Raw genomic sequence first — 17,809 nt, 5'->3', positions numbered from 1 at the left:
AACAATAAAGCTGCATATGGGTCTGTTTTAGCATTATGAGTGTTGCCCAACAATTTTAGAGCTTAGAGTAGAATCTCTGAATTGTCATCTCATTATTACAGTTATTCTGACATGACGTGAAGACAGCATAGAGTTTAACTGATATTGTTTACTGGGTATTTTAAAACAGCTTTGAACATCTATTTTCCAGTCACAATGTAATAACGTCAGAACTATCCATCTTATAATTGTCTTCAGCTTCTCTCTCCTCACCAGTGCTGGTAGCAATTTCTCCTCCAGTAGAGAGACAAAGGCAAGTGTATCTGCACCCTCCTTTGCCGACAGGTCATAGTCTGCATTGTACTTCTGAAAGACAAAAGACAGACTTATCTTTTATGTGGCACCATCAAAAGTCAGCACTCATCCCATTTCCACATTATAATTGCACCTTGTCACTGCAGTCTGAGAAACATTTTTTCGACTTCCAAAAGTTCTTTCATTGGAGTAACTCTGGCACGCTGTGAATGCTCTTAGTGTACTGTACCACTAACAAGCTATAAAAGGTCATGTCATACTCAGGGCCTATTAAACCCTAACCAGAAGCTATTTCTGTAAAACTGCTGTGCTAACAGCTACAACTAACATGACCAAAAAAATGCAGAGTTCATTACAACTTACATCCTTTGCAAAATAAGCAAAGTGGTGTAACATGTCAGTTACTTCTCTTTTAAAATACCCTGCAAATGTCACATTTATATCTCACGGAACTCAAAATGTTAGGCATCTTCTTCATTTTACATACTGCATTAAAGACAAATGTATACAAGAATTTGGTGTGCTTTCTCAATTCCCAACATATTTAGTGAGAGAAACATAGCAACATCTATGCATTCCAGGTATTTTACAGGGGTGGACAGTGAGGCTCCAGGATCTTGAAACATAGTGTCAGAAGACTCTCCTGAGATGAGCATATCCAAGTTTTAGCCTCCTAGCTTGCTTGGAAGACTTCGCAAGGAAGTCAAAGCATGTGCGTGTATACTTGCATAAAACAATGTTGATATTTTGCATACTTGAAAACTCGTTTTGAAATTGTGACATTTTTCCAAAATTGCAGTTTTAATAACCACTTGATTCCTACATTTATTTTTAAGTGAACTGATCATTAATATTGTAAAAAAATAAATCAATATCATCAATATTTATGCTCTGAGGTTTAGTATAACAGTTAAAAAAACAAAAAAACAAAAAAAAAACATTTGTGCTATTGTTTGTGCTACATGCTTTCTATATCTATCTCCAGATGTCATTTACCATAGCTTCACAACAGCTGTCTCCATATATACATCTAACATCACTCCTATTCTGATTGTCAGAACTCTACAAACACTTGCGGACGACTTTGTAGTTGCTCATAAAATGGTTCACAAGGAAATCCTTCACTTGTTTTTTGAGGGTGCAGATCTTGATTTAGATACTGTGAAGCTTGAGGATCTAATCCTCACTTGTTGAGTGTGTGTGTAAGGGGGTTAAAGGGGGCTCATTCACCTGTTTCCTGAGATGAATGATGATCTTACTGGTTTGGGAGATGCTTCCTTCTTCCCTGGTCTTCAGAGCAGGTAGAGTACCTGTCAGAAGAGCTCATGTTTAAGCCCTATGAAATAGTATTGGATAAAATTTAAGATATATTTAAAAAGCCACAAAACTAAAGTTCTCCAATCAAAGGGTTGCAGAAGTCAGTGGATACTCGACCTATTGACCTATGACCTGTTGAACTTTGACCCTAACTGAAAGAGAATGTAATGAGAGGTCTTGTTCCCTCTTACAGCACATGTATTAAACTGTCATTGGGTCTCTTTTAGCGGCAGCTCACACTGACGGCTCAGGTGACCACTTGCAGTGATTTATGAGTACTGGTACAAAACAGGCTAAAGTGCAGAAATACAAGGTTATGTACCAGGGAATTATGTTGGATTTGGTAAACATGTCCATGTTTTAGTGTAACCACCTGCTTCTTTTATTTTGTCATAAATTGCGGTGTTTGCTGTACTATAGCTCAATTTTTCATATACAAAATATGTGCACTGTCATTTATTATGAATACTGTCAAGTCTAGAATTCACTTCAATTAATGAATCAATGAATAGAAAATACAGGATGGCTTCAAATAGATTTTCAGCTCCATCTATTGAACTGTCACCAACAGCAGCAGCAAAAAAAAGAAAAAAAAAAAAAAAAAAGAAACTTTTGGTACAGTACTAAAATATGTACTAAATGCAGTGCCCATTTTTTGTACTGCTAACTACATATAGGACCTAGTTAAAATATCTAAAAATCACCCACATTTTTTTTTCAATTTGTTTGATGGAGTTTATATCATAGCTGTAACACCTGTTATAAATCTAAACTCAACTCCCTACAATCTTATAATAATAATAATAATAATTATATATATATAGATAGATAGATAGATAGATAGATAGATAGAGAGCCTGTATGACCTTGCTGAACTCATAACAGGTGAAAGACAACCTTCAGGATGTAGGCTGACTTTCATATTGCCTGCATGGTTTTTAAAAAACGTTTTCGTAAATATCTGACAGTGTTGACAAGAAACAGGGACACAGCTGTGAAACCTTATAAAAGAGGTGAATTTCCAAATGTAACCTCTTTCTTCTGTCAGGACACAGTAATACGTTTTTTTTTTTTTAAAGATACAAATACATGCAAGCAGCAATTATCGGGGTTCAAGCACCGTAGGGCCTTTAAGCCCATGTTCTGGACTATATTAGGCATTTCTCAAACATTATGAAACAAAGACAAGGTGGCCGAGCCCCATTTCTTTGTATGTTTGTCCTCAGAATGAACCCTTACATAAGTGTGCCAAATTTCGTGACAATATCACATTCCGTTTAATAGTTATAGCTATTTAAGTAGCAGTGTCTAAGTCAACTACTTATATTTTGCATGCCGTCGACATGTAAAATCGAAAGTTCAAAATTGTTTTGATAATTATTCATAAATAGACTCCAGAGAATCTTGTGGCACGTTTCATTAGGATTGAGCGAAAAACCTAGGACTAGTTTGCAAAAGTATGTTTTAACGTAATCTCAAATATTTTACAATGGTTTGACAGACACCAATGGTTCTTGAGGCAAAGTTGTTCATAATGAGAAGAGCTATCATATGATATGAACTACTTGTGTTTTTTAAAACACTGCGTTATATACAACCGTTAACGCACAAAAATCGTGATAGCACCACCCAGTGGCCGATTTTTTAAAACTTTGCACAGATCTCTTAGGCCAAGAGTCAAATAGGTCCACCAAGTTTCATTTCATTCATGTTTTTAAACATACGCAAATTTCCTCAAAGACACTGTTGGCACCTGAGACAAAGACACTGCATGCAAAGTTTGAAGTCAATCGGACCAACGGTTCCATAGTTACAGCCATTTTCATATTTTTCCCTGTTATAGCACTACCAAGTGGCAAAACTGCGAGTATTTTTTGTGCGTCCTTAGATAGAGCCCATACATAAGTATGTCAAGTTTAGTGAAGATAACTCATTTCGTTCAAGAGTTATAGCCATTTACGTAAAAGTGGCCACACCTACTTCCTGTGTTTTCGTGTATCGTAGCTAACGTGAAAAGTTAAAACTTTTTTTTAATAATTATTGATATTGACACTCCATAGAATCATTTGGCATTGGTTTGGTCCCGATCGGAGGAACGGCCTAGGACTAGTTCGCAAAAGTAGGTGGAAATGAAATTGGAGACATACATTTTGTTCGTCTTGAGCCACAGATTCCATTGATATAAGACACTTGAGTTATGGCCATTTTTCTAAAAGTTATTGTTTTGCTCACTATAGCACCACCGTCTGGCCGATCGGGGCAAGACTTTGTGCCTGAGTAGCGACAGTGAGTTCTACCTTCTGACCAAGTTTCATGTCTCTACGGTTTGGGCTCCACGATCAGTTTTAAGCCAGAAAAATAATAATAATAATAATAAAAATCCGATCAAAAACAATAGGGTTTCTAGCACTTAATGCTTGAACCCTAAATATGTGTTTTTGTGTAGTATAAAAGGTTATGTACCAAGGAATTATGTTGGATCGATATACACCGGTGAGCCAAAACATTATGACCACTTACATGTGAAGAGAATAATGTTGATCATCTCCTAACAAGGCCACATGTCAAGGTCTGGGTAGATTAGATGGTAAGCGAACAATCAGTTCTCAAAGTCAACGTGCTGAATGTAGGACAAATTGGCCAGAGTAAAGACCTGAGCGACTTTGACAAGGGCTAAATTGTTATGGCCAGACGACTGGGTCAGAGCATCTCTGAAACGGCAAGGCTTATGGGTTGCTCCCAGTCAGCAGTGGTGAGTGCCTACCGACAGTGGTCCGAGGAGAAACAAACCACAAACTGGCAACAGGGTGCTGGACGCCTAAGGCTCATCAATGCACGAGGGCAACGAAGGCTATCCCGTCAGGTCCGAACCGACAAGGTCTACTGTGGCACAAGTCACAGAAAATTGTAATGATGGTTATGGAAGAAATGTGTCACAACACACAGTGCATCTCACCCGGTTGCATATGGGGCTGCAAAGCCACAGACCGTTCAGAGTGCCCATGATGATCCCTGTCTACCATCGAAAGCGCCTACAATGGGTACGCAAGCGTCGAAACTGGACCTTGGAGCAGTGGAAGAAGGTGGCCTGGTTTAATGAGTCCCATTTTCTTTTACATCACGTGTACGTTCGTGTATGTGTGCGCCATTTACCTGGTTAAGTGATGTCACCAGAATGCACTGTGGGAAGATGACAAGCCAGTGGAGAGAGTATGATGCTCTGGGCAATGTTCTGCTGGGAAATCCTGGGTCCGGCCACTCATGTGGACATCATTTTGACACGTGCCACCTACCTAAACATTGTTGCAGACCAGGTACATCCCTTCATGTCAATGGTATTCCCTGATGGTAGTGGCCTCTTTCAGCAGGATTATGCGCCCTGCCACACTGCACACCTTGTTTGGGAATGGTTTGAGGAGCATGAAGAAGAGTTCAAGGTGTTGCCCTGGCCTCCAAATTCCCCAGATCTCAATCCGATTGAGCATCTGTGGGATGTGCTGGACCAACAAGTCCGATCCACTGCAGCTCAACCTCGCAACTTACAGGACATGAAGGATCTGCTGCTAATTTCTTGGTGCCAGATACCACAGGACTCCTTCAGGGGTCTTGTAGAGTCCATGCCTCGGCAGGTCGGTGCTGTTTTGGTGGCACGTGGAGGATCAACAGCATATTAGGCAGGTGGTCATAATGTTTTGGCTCATCAGTGAATATTGATTATCAATATATTTTAGGGGTAGTGAGTGATAATGTAATAGTTTATAATTTTCATAAGTCAGTAATAAGTTATAATAAATGTAAAAATGTCATATTTTGATCAAGTAAAGAGAAATAATGGTATATTTGTTTATAAGGTTTAATAACTTAATTCATGCAATAATGTCATAATTTCGATTAATTCAAGAGAAATAATGGTATATTTGCTTAGGAGATAACTTGTAATTAATTTAGTTATCATCTCTGATCTGTTCTGTAGAAAGTTCTTGATCAAAACTCAGTCTGTGCTTACTGAAATTCGAATCACTGCCCCCAGTGGCTGAAGCTGGAAGTGTTGTTGAACATCAGTATGGGCATGTGTGAACACCAGTTTCCAGGTGAAATATCAACAGAGTAACGTCAAATGAGAGTTGTAAAGAGATATTTTGTTTCAAAATTAACATTGTTTTCACCATTGACGTTTTCAGTGTTTTTCCTGAATTGAAAACTCTACGAATGTCGGCGACTCGGAGCCGCTGCCGAAGCTAATTTAATGGTATTCATGGCTCTCATAATAACTCACAAGCATATCTGTGTAGGGGGAATGAAGCGTGCTTTCATGAGAACTGCCGCAGAGCACATCAGCGCGCTCTAGATGTCAGCACCCTGGTACACCGCAGACGAAATCTACATGATTCAGTCGGGCCTCACTCGATATCACGGTGGCCGGCGGAGACTACAAAGTTTAAGTGACCCATTTGAATTCTACAGAGAACATTCTAGTTTAAAACTCTATATGGAGTAAGTCTAAAAGTCTAACGTCTCAAACTGCTGGACAGTCCCTACATTAAAAGCATTGTCGAGGTAGAGGAAACAAATAGTACAAATGTTACATTTTTTAAATACACATCATTCTTACTAAAAGGTTGTTGTTGTTTTTACTGCAGTAGCACTAACTGGTAACTTGTATAGATTCATATTAAATATATTAGGGCAAATCTACGCATGTATTGTAGTTACAGTACACTCTCCAGTTACTTTATCACTTTTTGCAAGGCAGGGGATTTTGGCTTGTGAAAATGTTGAGTAGCTAATGACCTTAGAAACAACTAGCCACAGTGGCCAGTGAGCCAAAAAGTTCATTTCAAACCCTGCCCCTAACCCAAACCTCAACCCTAAACCTAACCATCAGTGGAGTAAAAAAGCAATCTTGGAGGAAAATTCAACCTCTGAGTCGTGCTCGTCGTTGATTATGCGAAACAGAAACCCAGATCTCTGAAGCTGCTGACGCAACACGCTATTAGTCATGCCACAGTAAAGGTAATCATGTTTGATTGTTGTCAGGGTAGTGTAACATTCAGTAGCAAAATGTCGATTTTCCGTGTGATCATGCTGTTCAAAACCAAGATAACGTTTTGTAAATGGATCATTGCTCTAATATGTGGTTCTGGTATAGCTAAATTTAGATTCTACACCCCAACACTTAGCTCACCTGTAGGGCTTCTCCATGGGTTGGTAATTTTGTGAACTTTGAGGGGAGCGCCTGCAAACTTAGCATATGCCTGAGTGGGAAAGAGAGAGAGAAAACATGGAATTAGTTCACAGTTTAAAAAAAAAAAAAAATAGTAAATAAAGTCTGTCACAGATTCCTCAAAGCAGTGGAAATTCCATACGGTTGAGTTATTGTAGGGTTGGATTATCTCAGCATTGCTACATTGGGATTGAGACATGTCTGCGGGGCCCGACGGGCAAATTGCCAATTGTGCCGCTCAAAAATGTGCTTACTTGAGTTAGTGTCTGGGAGGGTCTCGTGTGGCAAACCAGTGGGAGATCAAATTCTGTACTGACTCCAACTTCTGTTAGTAAACACTCAAAATTTTGCTGTCAGCTGCATTAATTGAACACAGAGACGTCAGTCATAGCACAAGCACTCAATGGGATTTATGAGAGTTGTGTCTGTGAGCAAAAACAGAGGTGGAGGAAAGATCTGATGAGACCTTGTGAAGCACGAATGTTTTATTTTCAAAGCAGTCACGAAAGTGCCATTAAAGCACATCAAACAAATTGCTGCCCTGTAAATTCCACTGTGGTTTGGGGATCCTGACTGCTGTGCTGAGAAGGCAATTTAGCAGGAAATAAAATTCTTAATGTTATCTTTTTTTTTTTGGAGAAACTATACTGAAAACAAGAGCAATAACATGTCTGTAGTAGACATAAATCAAGTAGCTATTCCACAATACAAGACTAAACATGACAATGAAGAATTGGAACCAGTAATACAATAAACAGACCTCCATACAGGCATGTCCACATAAATACAACATCTTCAAGATTATGAGCAATGCAGCTACAAGCACCGCTGGTAACCTGAGAAGGGCACTCAGGAAAGAGTCTGGCAGCAGTTAAAGTAATGCTCAACCTTTTCAATCTCACACACAATCCAGCTGCCCCACCCAATCGCCAGCTACTTGGGTTACATGTGCAGATGATGTCAGAAAAATATAAATGAATGGTTATTTGTTGCAGTCAGAGTTAATGATGCTTTAAATGTTTTGCCATGTTGTATTATAAAACTGTTATATTAACTGACATAGAGTACACTAACTGCAGGAAAGTTACACCTAAATCGTAGTTATTCCAAAAAAAAAAAAAATAAATAAATCTAGGAAAATGCAATAACTTTCAGATGACGTCATTGAGCCTTCTTATTTTGCAACGCCTTCCCTCAAACCAGCTGTCATAAAGAGACAACTTTTCATAATCCAATCGATTCAGGATGGTAAAACGAGGTAAAATGAGTTGTGAACTGTGAGCCTGTTTACATGCACACCAATACCCTGATAACTCCCAAAAATCAGCTTATTTTAAAAATCCAACAACGTAAGAAAACAGTGTTTACATGAGATTTGAAATAATCGAGTTATTCTCTGCTTTTGATGTCAAACCGTGAAGAGACATGTGCACAACACTTGCGCACATTGGATAAGCCTGTAAGAACTAGGATGTGCACAAGCAGTCGATTAATCGAATAATCGTTCAGCTTTAAATACTCAAATAGTAAAAAGGCTACTTGAATATTGCAATTTGATTTGATGTGCCTTTGCCTGCCATGGGCAGCACTGAAACTGCTTCTCTCACCTAAATCTTGCCATTACAACTCAATGCATTGGTTGACGCTATGGATGCATGATGATGGATGTTGTTAAAGGAATACTTCACACAATAAGAAAATTCTGTCATTATTTAAAGTGATTGTATCACTTTAGGAGACTTGGAAATGTGTGTTTCTATGTGTGTGCATAGAACTAGACGTTGTTTGTGCATAGTGCTCCCTTTTAAATAAGACAAAATGGATTCAAAGGCTGAAGTTTGAACTTAAATTTTACATTTCAAGTAATCGATTACTCGTTTTCTTATGAGTTAGAGTACCCGACAGAATTGCTCGAAATGTGCATCCCTAGTAATAATGCAGGTTAAGAAGAAACCTTCATTCTGTCACACATTATACATTTGCATATATACAATGAAATTCTTTTTTTCACATATTAAGGTGTTAAGGTGTTTACATGCAATGGAAACGTTGTCGGCTTTAGCATAATCCATGTAAGAATGCGCATGTAAATGCACTCAATGTTTCACGTGGACCTTAAAACACCAAATTTAAAACAACACTATAAAACCAAGTACCCAGCATTCAGTGCACATTCAAGCAGGCGTTTTTATAATGTGGCTTTTGCGAACTGAAGGAATTTGTCGAATTGACTCTTAAAGCTGTTGTAAGCAAGTCTTTAAAAATACCAAAATAAAACACTACCTGACAGATGTCACAAAAATAGGTGATCTTTGAAACAACAATAATTTCTGGGACAGCCTTAAGGGGCGGTCACACTAGACTTTAAAGGAATAGGAAATTTGCTGATAATTTACTCACCCTCAGGACATCCAAGATGTATCTGAGTTTCTTTCTTCATCAAAACAGAATTTAAGATTTTTAGGATTTCATTTCAGGCCTCCTCCTTTAAACAATGCAGGTGAATGTACTCCATTTTTTTGACGGTCCAAAATGCATATTTAGGGTGCATCAAAGTAATCCACATGACTCCAGTCGACAAATAAAGTTCTTCTGAATGCAAACAATTGATTATTTTTAGAAACAAAACAATACTTATATACTTTTTAACTACAAATGTTCGCTTCCATACATCTCTGTGACGTGCGCTCATTGGTAAGGTCATGCATCACGTTGAGGAGGAGTCAAGAAGCGCGTCATTGTTTACAAGAGAAACTTGCACAGACCACAGACCAAGCGCCATTCACAAACCAAAACAGTCCAAAACAATTTCAAAACAATATAAAATAAAAAATCTTTCCAAATAATAATTAAAAACCATTACTGCAGTAAATAACCATCCTGTATCTACTTGTGCTTTTTCTTTAAATAACCATCCTTTATCTACTTGTGCTTTTTCTTTAGCAGAAATATATAGGCTATATGACTGTCAGGAATTCAAGCCACACAAGTTGTTGTTAGTGAAACCAAGTGTGAGAGCATTTACTGTGATTCACAGGATTTACAGGGTTTACACAGTGAGATCAATGGTACAGGTGATATCACACAGAAGAGAAGCTTCACAAACTAAAGAAGAGGTAACAGGCAAAACAGCAGGGTAAGCACTAAACAGATATCGATGAAGATCAAGAGCAAATACAGACAGGTAAATAAACACTGTGCGAGAGCAGCGCAGTCAGTGAAGTGACAGTGAAGTGGCGTGAAGGTGAGTTATGTATGCAGGCAGTGATGAGCGAGTGAACTGAGTGCAGGTGCGGTGAATTAGAAATCGGGTGATGAGGAGCGGAGCGCTGAGGGAGGTGCAGAGCCCGAGAGGCATGACAATGACAATTGTCAGCATAAAAAGTAATCCATAAGACTCCAGTGGTGAAATCCATGTTTTCAGAAGCAATATGATAGGTTTGGGTGAAAAAAAGGTCAATGTTTAATTCTTGTCTTATTTCCTTTATGTGATTTTTGGAGATTCAAAATTCTGATCACCATTCACTTGCATTGTATGGACCTACAGAGCTGAAATATTTTTCTAAAAATATTCATTTGTGTTCTGCAGAAGAAAGAAAGTCATACACATCGGGGAATGCATGAGGGTAAATGATGAGAGAATTTTCATTTTTGGGTGAACTCTCTCTTTAAAAGTTCCATTAAATACAATCATACGGGCATTATCACTAGGTGGCAACAAAGAGAATCATGATGAAAATGAAGAGGAGAAATAGCTGTATCACTGTGTAGCTAATCGGCTAATCGGCAAATAGTATGCTAAGCTAATAGGCTAACCGATTAACTTGTGAGCAAACTGGAGAAAACAGAATGAGAAAAAATTATTTTTACAATTTATATCTTCTGTTTAATAATATGATATGTATGTGACAGAATTTAAAAGTTACTCTTTGTCATATTTACATAGTTAAGACAATATGAATTATTGCAAAGATTTTGCAGGCATATCCAAACCCTCCCATCTCATTGGAAATGATTACTCCTGTGCTTTCAAGCTAGGCAGCCATCAGAGAATGACAGAGCTGTATAAATTAGTGTGCACACCACAATTTAAACCAAAATCCAGGCTATTTGATAACATTTTACTTTTTTAAACCAAATTTCCTCCAACAAAGCAATTTTCACTGTGATAGTCCATCTCAATGGTTTAATAAATACAGCTCCCTTTCACAGCGTCTTCAAGAACTACAGAAATGGTAACTGGAAACAGAGTCCTCTATCATGACTGTTCTGTAAACATAGAAACCATAAACCCCTCGTTCTCCATGAGAATGTTTAGGCTAGACGAGAGAGGAAAGCCGTCACCATTGTAAAAACCTCTGTTGCCCACATAATTTCAACTACCAAGCAGAAAAATTCTTGAGTGTTTAAAAAACTCCCCTTTACAGAACAGAAAACAGTAGAAAAATGCATTAGCCATCACAAATGTGAGATACCTGTTTGACACAACATTAATTTTGACTATATGTCTGTGAAAATGAACAGTAGATCAGGAAAAACAAGAAAAATCAAGAGGTCATTTCATTTTTTCCATCTGTGCCATCTTTTAGGCCTCTTATACAGTGAATAACCCCCAAATGTTGAGAAGAACCCAATGTTACTGAGGTTATTTTACTATTTCACCAAGTATTAAACTTCAGAGGCGAGAATATCATAAAGACATGGAAGTGGGCTCTTTTGACTTAGGCCAGTAAGCAACCACCTAGAAAACTTTATCAATCGTCTAGCAAGGCCCTAGCAAACACCCAGAACCCCCTAGCAACGCATACTGGCAACCATCCAGGAGAGTTTTGCATGGGATATCACCACTCGATCTTTTGTTTCTCTATAACAAAAAACAAAACAAAAACATGGAACAATTAAAAAATAGCATAGTAAATGTGACTGCATGCTGAAAACAAGTGTAATTTCAATTATTTTCCTTTTCCTGACATTCAGTTTTTCTTCCTGTCATTGTCAGAAAACACAAGACCCTCTTGGTTACTGTTTGCTTTTGTGTTTGGGGAGTTTAGATACTTGCAGTAAGGGACCCTTCACTCCCCTGCATACACACACTGCTGGCTGTTTAGACAGCTGTTCTGGAAAGCCAGATAATCCCCTCGTTCTCTACCTTTATCCACACTGGAGTATACACAAACAAAGTCAAGTGATAACAGACACACACGGCCACTGCAAAGTATTATTGTTATATAGTAGATATATACTCAGCATCTGGTTTTGGTGGCAGAATGTTAATCTGAATGTTAGCCTCAGTCACCATTCACTTTCCATGTATGGAAAAAAGATTAAATGATGTAAATGGTGACTGCGGCTAATATTCTGTCATCTAATTTTGTGTTCTACGGAACTAAAGAAAGTTCTATAGGTTTGGAACAACACGAGGGTGAGTAAATGATGACAGAATTTTAATTGTTGGGTAAACTATGCTGTGATGAGGAGGAGGGCGTGGCCAGGCCGTGATGGAGCACGGCCGGCGCTGAATCAGCTGATCAGCGGGAGAGCGAGATAAGCGGCGGCTGGAGACACCGGTTCGAGAGAGAGATGCACACGGCATGTGTGTCTGTGTCTGTTTATGTTGGTTTTATGTTGAGTTTTTCATTAAACTTTTATGTTTACTATTCAGCCGGTTCCCGCCTCCTCCTTTACCTGTTACAGTGGTGGGATGGAGGAGGGATGCGCTGTCGTGGAGTCCTCGCCGCTGCCATCCGCCAGGGGAGCAGCCGCGGCCATCTGCCTGGGGATAGAGGAACCGCTGCCATCTGCCAAGCAGGGCAGGAGCAAGTTGGCATCCGCCAGAGGGCAGAGGAGCGGTTGAGGACCGGGCAACAGCGGGTCCGGGAGCCGGCGAGCAAGTTCTTCTCTCTCTCTCCTCTCTCTCTCTGTGTCTCCGCTTGCCCTTTCCCTCCCCCCATGCCTCCCCTTGTCTCTCCCCCCAGGTTCACAAGAGGCGGGGTGGACAACTGGCTGACAGAACGGCCGGAAGGGCAGCGTCTTCCCACCAGAGATTTGGGGGGGGTGTTAGTCAGACCAGTGGCGCTGGAGGAGTGTGACGAGGAGGAGGGCATGGCCGGGCCGTGATGGAGCACGACCTTTACCTGTTACAGATGAGTAGTAAAAAGAGTTTGCTTTTGCTCTCCTTTTCGCTGAAATACCATCATTACTAATATTACAAAAACTGTGGTAACTTTGTATCAGCCAACCCCATACATGCAGTGGTAGACCAGTAGTGAAAATGCTTCCATTTTGCATTTTTTATTGTTTCATTTTTTTTTTTTTTTCATTACAAATTATTTTATTAGCATACCAATTTGAGTGAAAGTTTTAATTGAAAAAATAAGAATTTAAGAATTGCTAAGTGTGAGATATGTGACATGTCCCCCTTTTGCTTTAATGACAGCATGCATTCGAGCTGGCAGGGACTCCACAAATCTGATGATCAATGTTATCCAGCATGATTTGATAACGTTCCCTACATGAAAACAAAAATTATAACCACCGCCGTGATGCTCATTTTAAATGTTAGTCTGGAAAATATTATTAATGTGACCCACTGATGCAGCAGTGCATCTGACCTATTGTTATCTCATAAATAATGTTTACATTACTGAAATCCATCCACTGAACTAATAAGCCGACCGCTGAATATATGACAAAACGATATGCGGTGAATGACGACTCTATGCAGACATGAGTGATTTTGACAGCATCAGTCACGCGTGCTGTAAGTCACCTCCCACCTCTCTTGAGCCTGACACAAAAATCCAACACATTGACGACAATTATAAAAAAGATAAAACGGATGAAACTGTTGTGATATCCAACCGACCGGCGTGTTGTTCTTACCAGCACAGTTAAACAGTCGACATCTATTGAAGGTAATCCATAATCGCCTTTCCAACAGTACAACTCCAAGGGGGCAGCCATATTTGAAAGACTTTTAAGTGACTTTTCAACTGGAAGTACTTCTTGCAGTGGTTGCTATTGGTAACTGTCAAGCGTGTGGTACCGTCGAGTTTTCATTATATATATATATATATATATATATATATATATATATATATATATATATATATATATATATATATATATCTCCAAAATGCATGAGGGAATAGTTTTAAGTGTTCATTCCGTCAAATCTGTGCCTTTCTTCTGTCCCTCATAAACATATGTGTAAACAATGACTTTATCAATGAATAGCTGACGTGTTATTTTAGTCAAACACATCAGCAAAAATGCAGTACATTTATTTTATTTGTAAATATTTTAATTGGAAACATAGAAATTTACGACATAGGCTAAGGTATTAATATAACCATGTTTCATTACAACACATTACATAATATCTTATCACAGTTCAAATTAATGCACAGATAAATACAAAATTATATTAATTGCATACTCTTAAATATTTATACACTGTATCATATCAAAAATCCAGAAAAGCATTAACCCTTTCAGAAAATTGCAATTCTTAACTGCTCATCTGAAATGCCTGTCTGCTTTCCCTTGCCATGAAAAACAACTGCTAATTTCTATGGATGCCTTTAACATCTTCAGTAACTCCACATATGACTCATGATGTATTTCATGTTTTCTAAATTCATACGTAAGATTTGTGTGGGTTACAGACCTACAGACCGAAATTGCACATTGTCAGTCACTGACTGCCTTGTGAGTTTTATTCCTGCAGGGGGCGCTTGACGTTCTGAAAACCGAATCTTCTATGCATCCACATTTAAAGGTGCACTCAGTAATTCTAATCCAATACACTTTTTTTTTGTTTGTTTTTTTTGTTTTTTATTCCCAATGCGCTCTAAGTCCTCGTGGTGGCGTAGTGACTCGCCTCAATCCGGTGGTGGAGGACGAATCTCAGTTGCCTCCGCGTCTGAGACCGTCAATCCACGCATCTTATCACATGGCTTGTTGAGCGCATTACCGCGGAGATATAGCGCGTGTGGAGGCTTCACGCCATCCACTGCGGCATCCACGCACAACTCACCACGCGCCCCACTGAGAGCGAACCACATTATAGCGATCACGTGGAGGTTACCTCGTGTGACTCTACCCTCCCTAGCAACCGGGCCAATTTGGTTGCTTAGGAGACCTGTTTGGAGTCACTCAGCACACCCTGGGATTCAAACTAGCAAACTCCAGGGTTGGTAGCCAGCATCTTTACCACTGAACTACCCAGGCCCCCCAATCCAATACACTGTCAAATTCTGCAAATATCTCCTCACAGTCTGCTAGCTGTCTGTTCTGTGAAAATATATGGCTCTATAAATGGGACAAAAACAAAGTGGAACACTACTCCAGCCAATCAGCAGCAGGGGGTGGTTCTTGCGCGTGCACAGGATGGTGGGTGGGGGCAGCGCGAGAGGGAAATTCATTAGAAGAGCGATGGCAAATCTGGCTGATGTGAACTTTCTAAACTCCAAGGAGGACAAATGGCTGAGAAACAGACCAAGAGGAAAAAGGTCAGACGAGTATAAACTAAAAAAGAAGGATTATGATAAGTTGAGGGCTAGGAGCCGCGTCAACATCGGCGAGGCTTTTCAGTGGTGGAGAGACCTCCGAGAGGCAAAAGGCTTGAAGACGGATGCATAAATTGCTTTTTTTCTTCTCGAAAGGTGGGTAACATAAATTTTGCTGTTTCACAGAACCCATATATGCTGTTGTTGTGATGTTAGATTTAGTAGCAATGTACAACGGAGGGGGGACTTCATTTTTTTGTCTGAATATGACAGACTCACAGCCATGCAACTGAAAGTATCTCATACAAAATAATTTTCAGTGTTGGTAAAAATATATAAACAAGGGGAGATGCATGATTGCATTGGGGGTGACATCTCGCCTGTCTCCTCCAATTCTATGGCAATGCAATAAACACACTGCAGTTGCCCCTATACTGTGTGCATGTATTTAATTAGGGGTGCAAATAGCATCTGCCTTTAAAAAAAAAAAAAAAAAAAAATTGACTTTCTTTTTGAGGATGCCTTTTGGCACGCTCCAGCCCTGTGTTTCAAATTTACCCTTTGGTATAAGCAAATCTGCAAATTTTGTAAAAAATAAAATAAAAAATACAAATAAAAAATGGAAACAAAAATTGAAACAAAAGCTAGTATTTAGCATTTTTTTTTATCTCTATATACACTATATTTTTTTGTGTTTTATTGAACATTGAATATTTTTTTGAAGACTTGAAGTTGTGTCCCCAAGTTATGTGTCAACCCTGTTACCATTATAATTTACTTATTTAAATAATGTAGGGAAGATCAGGGTTGGTTGGCACACTTTTCATACTTTGTTAAATATCTCTAGTGGAACAAATGTTAGGAGACCCCAAGTAGGTGCAAATGAAAGCTTAAGTTCTTAGGTAAAAAACAAAAAACAACAAAAAAAAACACATTCAATGTCACCAAATACTTCTTGTTTTTTGTAAATAAATGGTCAAACTTATGTTGTTGTGCCAAGCAGCAGGTTGTAGGGTTGGTTGGCACAGCATTAAAACACTATAGTTTTCAGAGAGAAGCAACACACGTAAAAACAAACATCAGTTTATTTTAAACCAGGACTTCTATCACTAATATGAGTACTGAATAAGTAAAAATCATATTTTATTAATGTGATTCTAATTAATATATACACATTTACAGTTTGGAATTGATATGAACAATTTGTACTTGTATAAATATCCATCCATCCATCCATTTTCTATAGCCTCTTGTCCTATGTAGGGTCACGGGTCGTGCTGGAGCCTATCCTAGCTGTCTCAGGCCGAAGGCAGGGAAGCACCCTAGACAGGTGGCCAGTCCATCACAGGGCTAAAACACACACACAAACACATTCACACTCTCACCTACGGGCAATTTTAGACTCTCCAATTAACTTGACCTGCATGTTTTTGGACTTTTTTGCACCCGGGGAAAGTCCACATAGAAAGGCCCTGAGTGAACCAGTAACCTTCCTGCTGTGAGGCGACAGTGACTGAGTCACCTTGCCGCCCTGTATAAATATAAATATTTACTAAAAAAAAGTTTTTTTTTGCATAAATGTAAAACATTTTCATCCACATTAATAAAAGGAACTAATTAGATTGGCTTGAACCTGGTGTGTGTAATAGACCAAATAATAATAATAATAATAATAAGTATTATTATAAATTATTTTATATGTGTGCATTTGGAGGTATTAAGTTGGTAAATAGTGTGTTACGAAGGTTATAAATTATTATCTTTTCTTTTTTTAACCAACTAAATAAAAAGTGTGAGTTTTTTCACTCACACTTTTTTGATAAATGATAATCCCATAGCATAGTTTATCACATGCTTACAAATCCTATATAGAAAGAGAGATGATATCCATCACTATTAAATATTTAATTAATAATTAAAAAAAATATTTTTCTTTCTTGGTATTATTTCTATTACATTTTTAGCAAATGAGTTTAATTCTTGTTTCAACATGTATAAAATAAAAAGTTGTGTTCACAATTACAGAATCAATCAGTATATGTCAAAAAGTGAAAATTTAGATGTTACACTTTTGTGAAAATAATTTTAAAATGACTAGAAGTTAACTCGCCACTGCCTACCAACCCTGGTCTCCCCTACAATTCCATGAATAAAAATAAATAAAAAACTTAACCTCATCATCCTCTCAAGATGTGAACTCTACATGTAAAAATGGTCTCCTCTTTTTTAACACTTTATCTAAAATTTGGTTAGATTAGTCAGTAGGGGCATTCTTAGATTGTCACCCGTTATCATGATTTTATCCAGAAAACAACTGATTATTAAAAGGCGGACATTTGTAGAAATATCAGCATTAAATTATCTTTCTAATAAACACCTCATGACGTTGAGTATATGTCTGTACTGGAAAAAAATATTTTGCGGTGAAGTAAATATTGCAGAAAAGTACATTCTACACACTGAA

General features: G+C 38.4%; 2 protein-coding genes across 3 annotated transcripts in view; both read right to left on the bottom strand.

Annotated features, from left to right (window-relative positions):
* The window catches only part of thbs3b (thrombospondin 3b), a 47,397-nt gene extending 33,589 nt beyond the window's left edge, over positions 1–13,808 (bottom strand). The window contains exons 1-4 of one of the 2 annotated variants that reach the window (XM_051671853.1): positions 13,718–13,808; positions 6,797–6,866; positions 1,525–1,604; positions 253–345 (exon numbers count right to left, since the gene is read on the bottom strand). In XM_051671853.1, the coding sequence (XP_051527813.1) occupies positions 253–345; positions 1,525–1,604; positions 6,797–6,866; positions 13,718–13,798 (324 nt within the window). In that variant the 5' untranslated portion in view covers positions 13,799–13,808. Of the gene's footprint in view, positions 1–252; positions 346–427; positions 565–1,524; positions 1,605–6,796; positions 6,867–13,717 lie in introns of those variants that run through there. The other variant, XM_051671854.1, reaches the window with a different exon arrangement.
* Positions 1–17,809, bottom strand: part of LOC127425669 (DNA-directed RNA polymerase III subunit RPC7-like) — a 307,967-nt gene that overhangs the window by 226,274 nt on the left and 63,884 nt on the right. The window lies entirely within an intron of this gene.

The sequence above is a fragment of the Myxocyprinus asiaticus genome, chromosome 34, assembly GCF_019703515.2.
Source record: "Myxocyprinus asiaticus isolate MX2 ecotype Aquarium Trade chromosome 34, UBuf_Myxa_2, whole genome shotgun sequence".
Classification (NCBI taxonomy): Eukaryota; Metazoa; Chordata; class Actinopteri; order Cypriniformes; family Catostomidae; genus Myxocyprinus; species Myxocyprinus asiaticus.
This window is presented reverse-complemented; position numbering and strand designations above follow the sequence as displayed.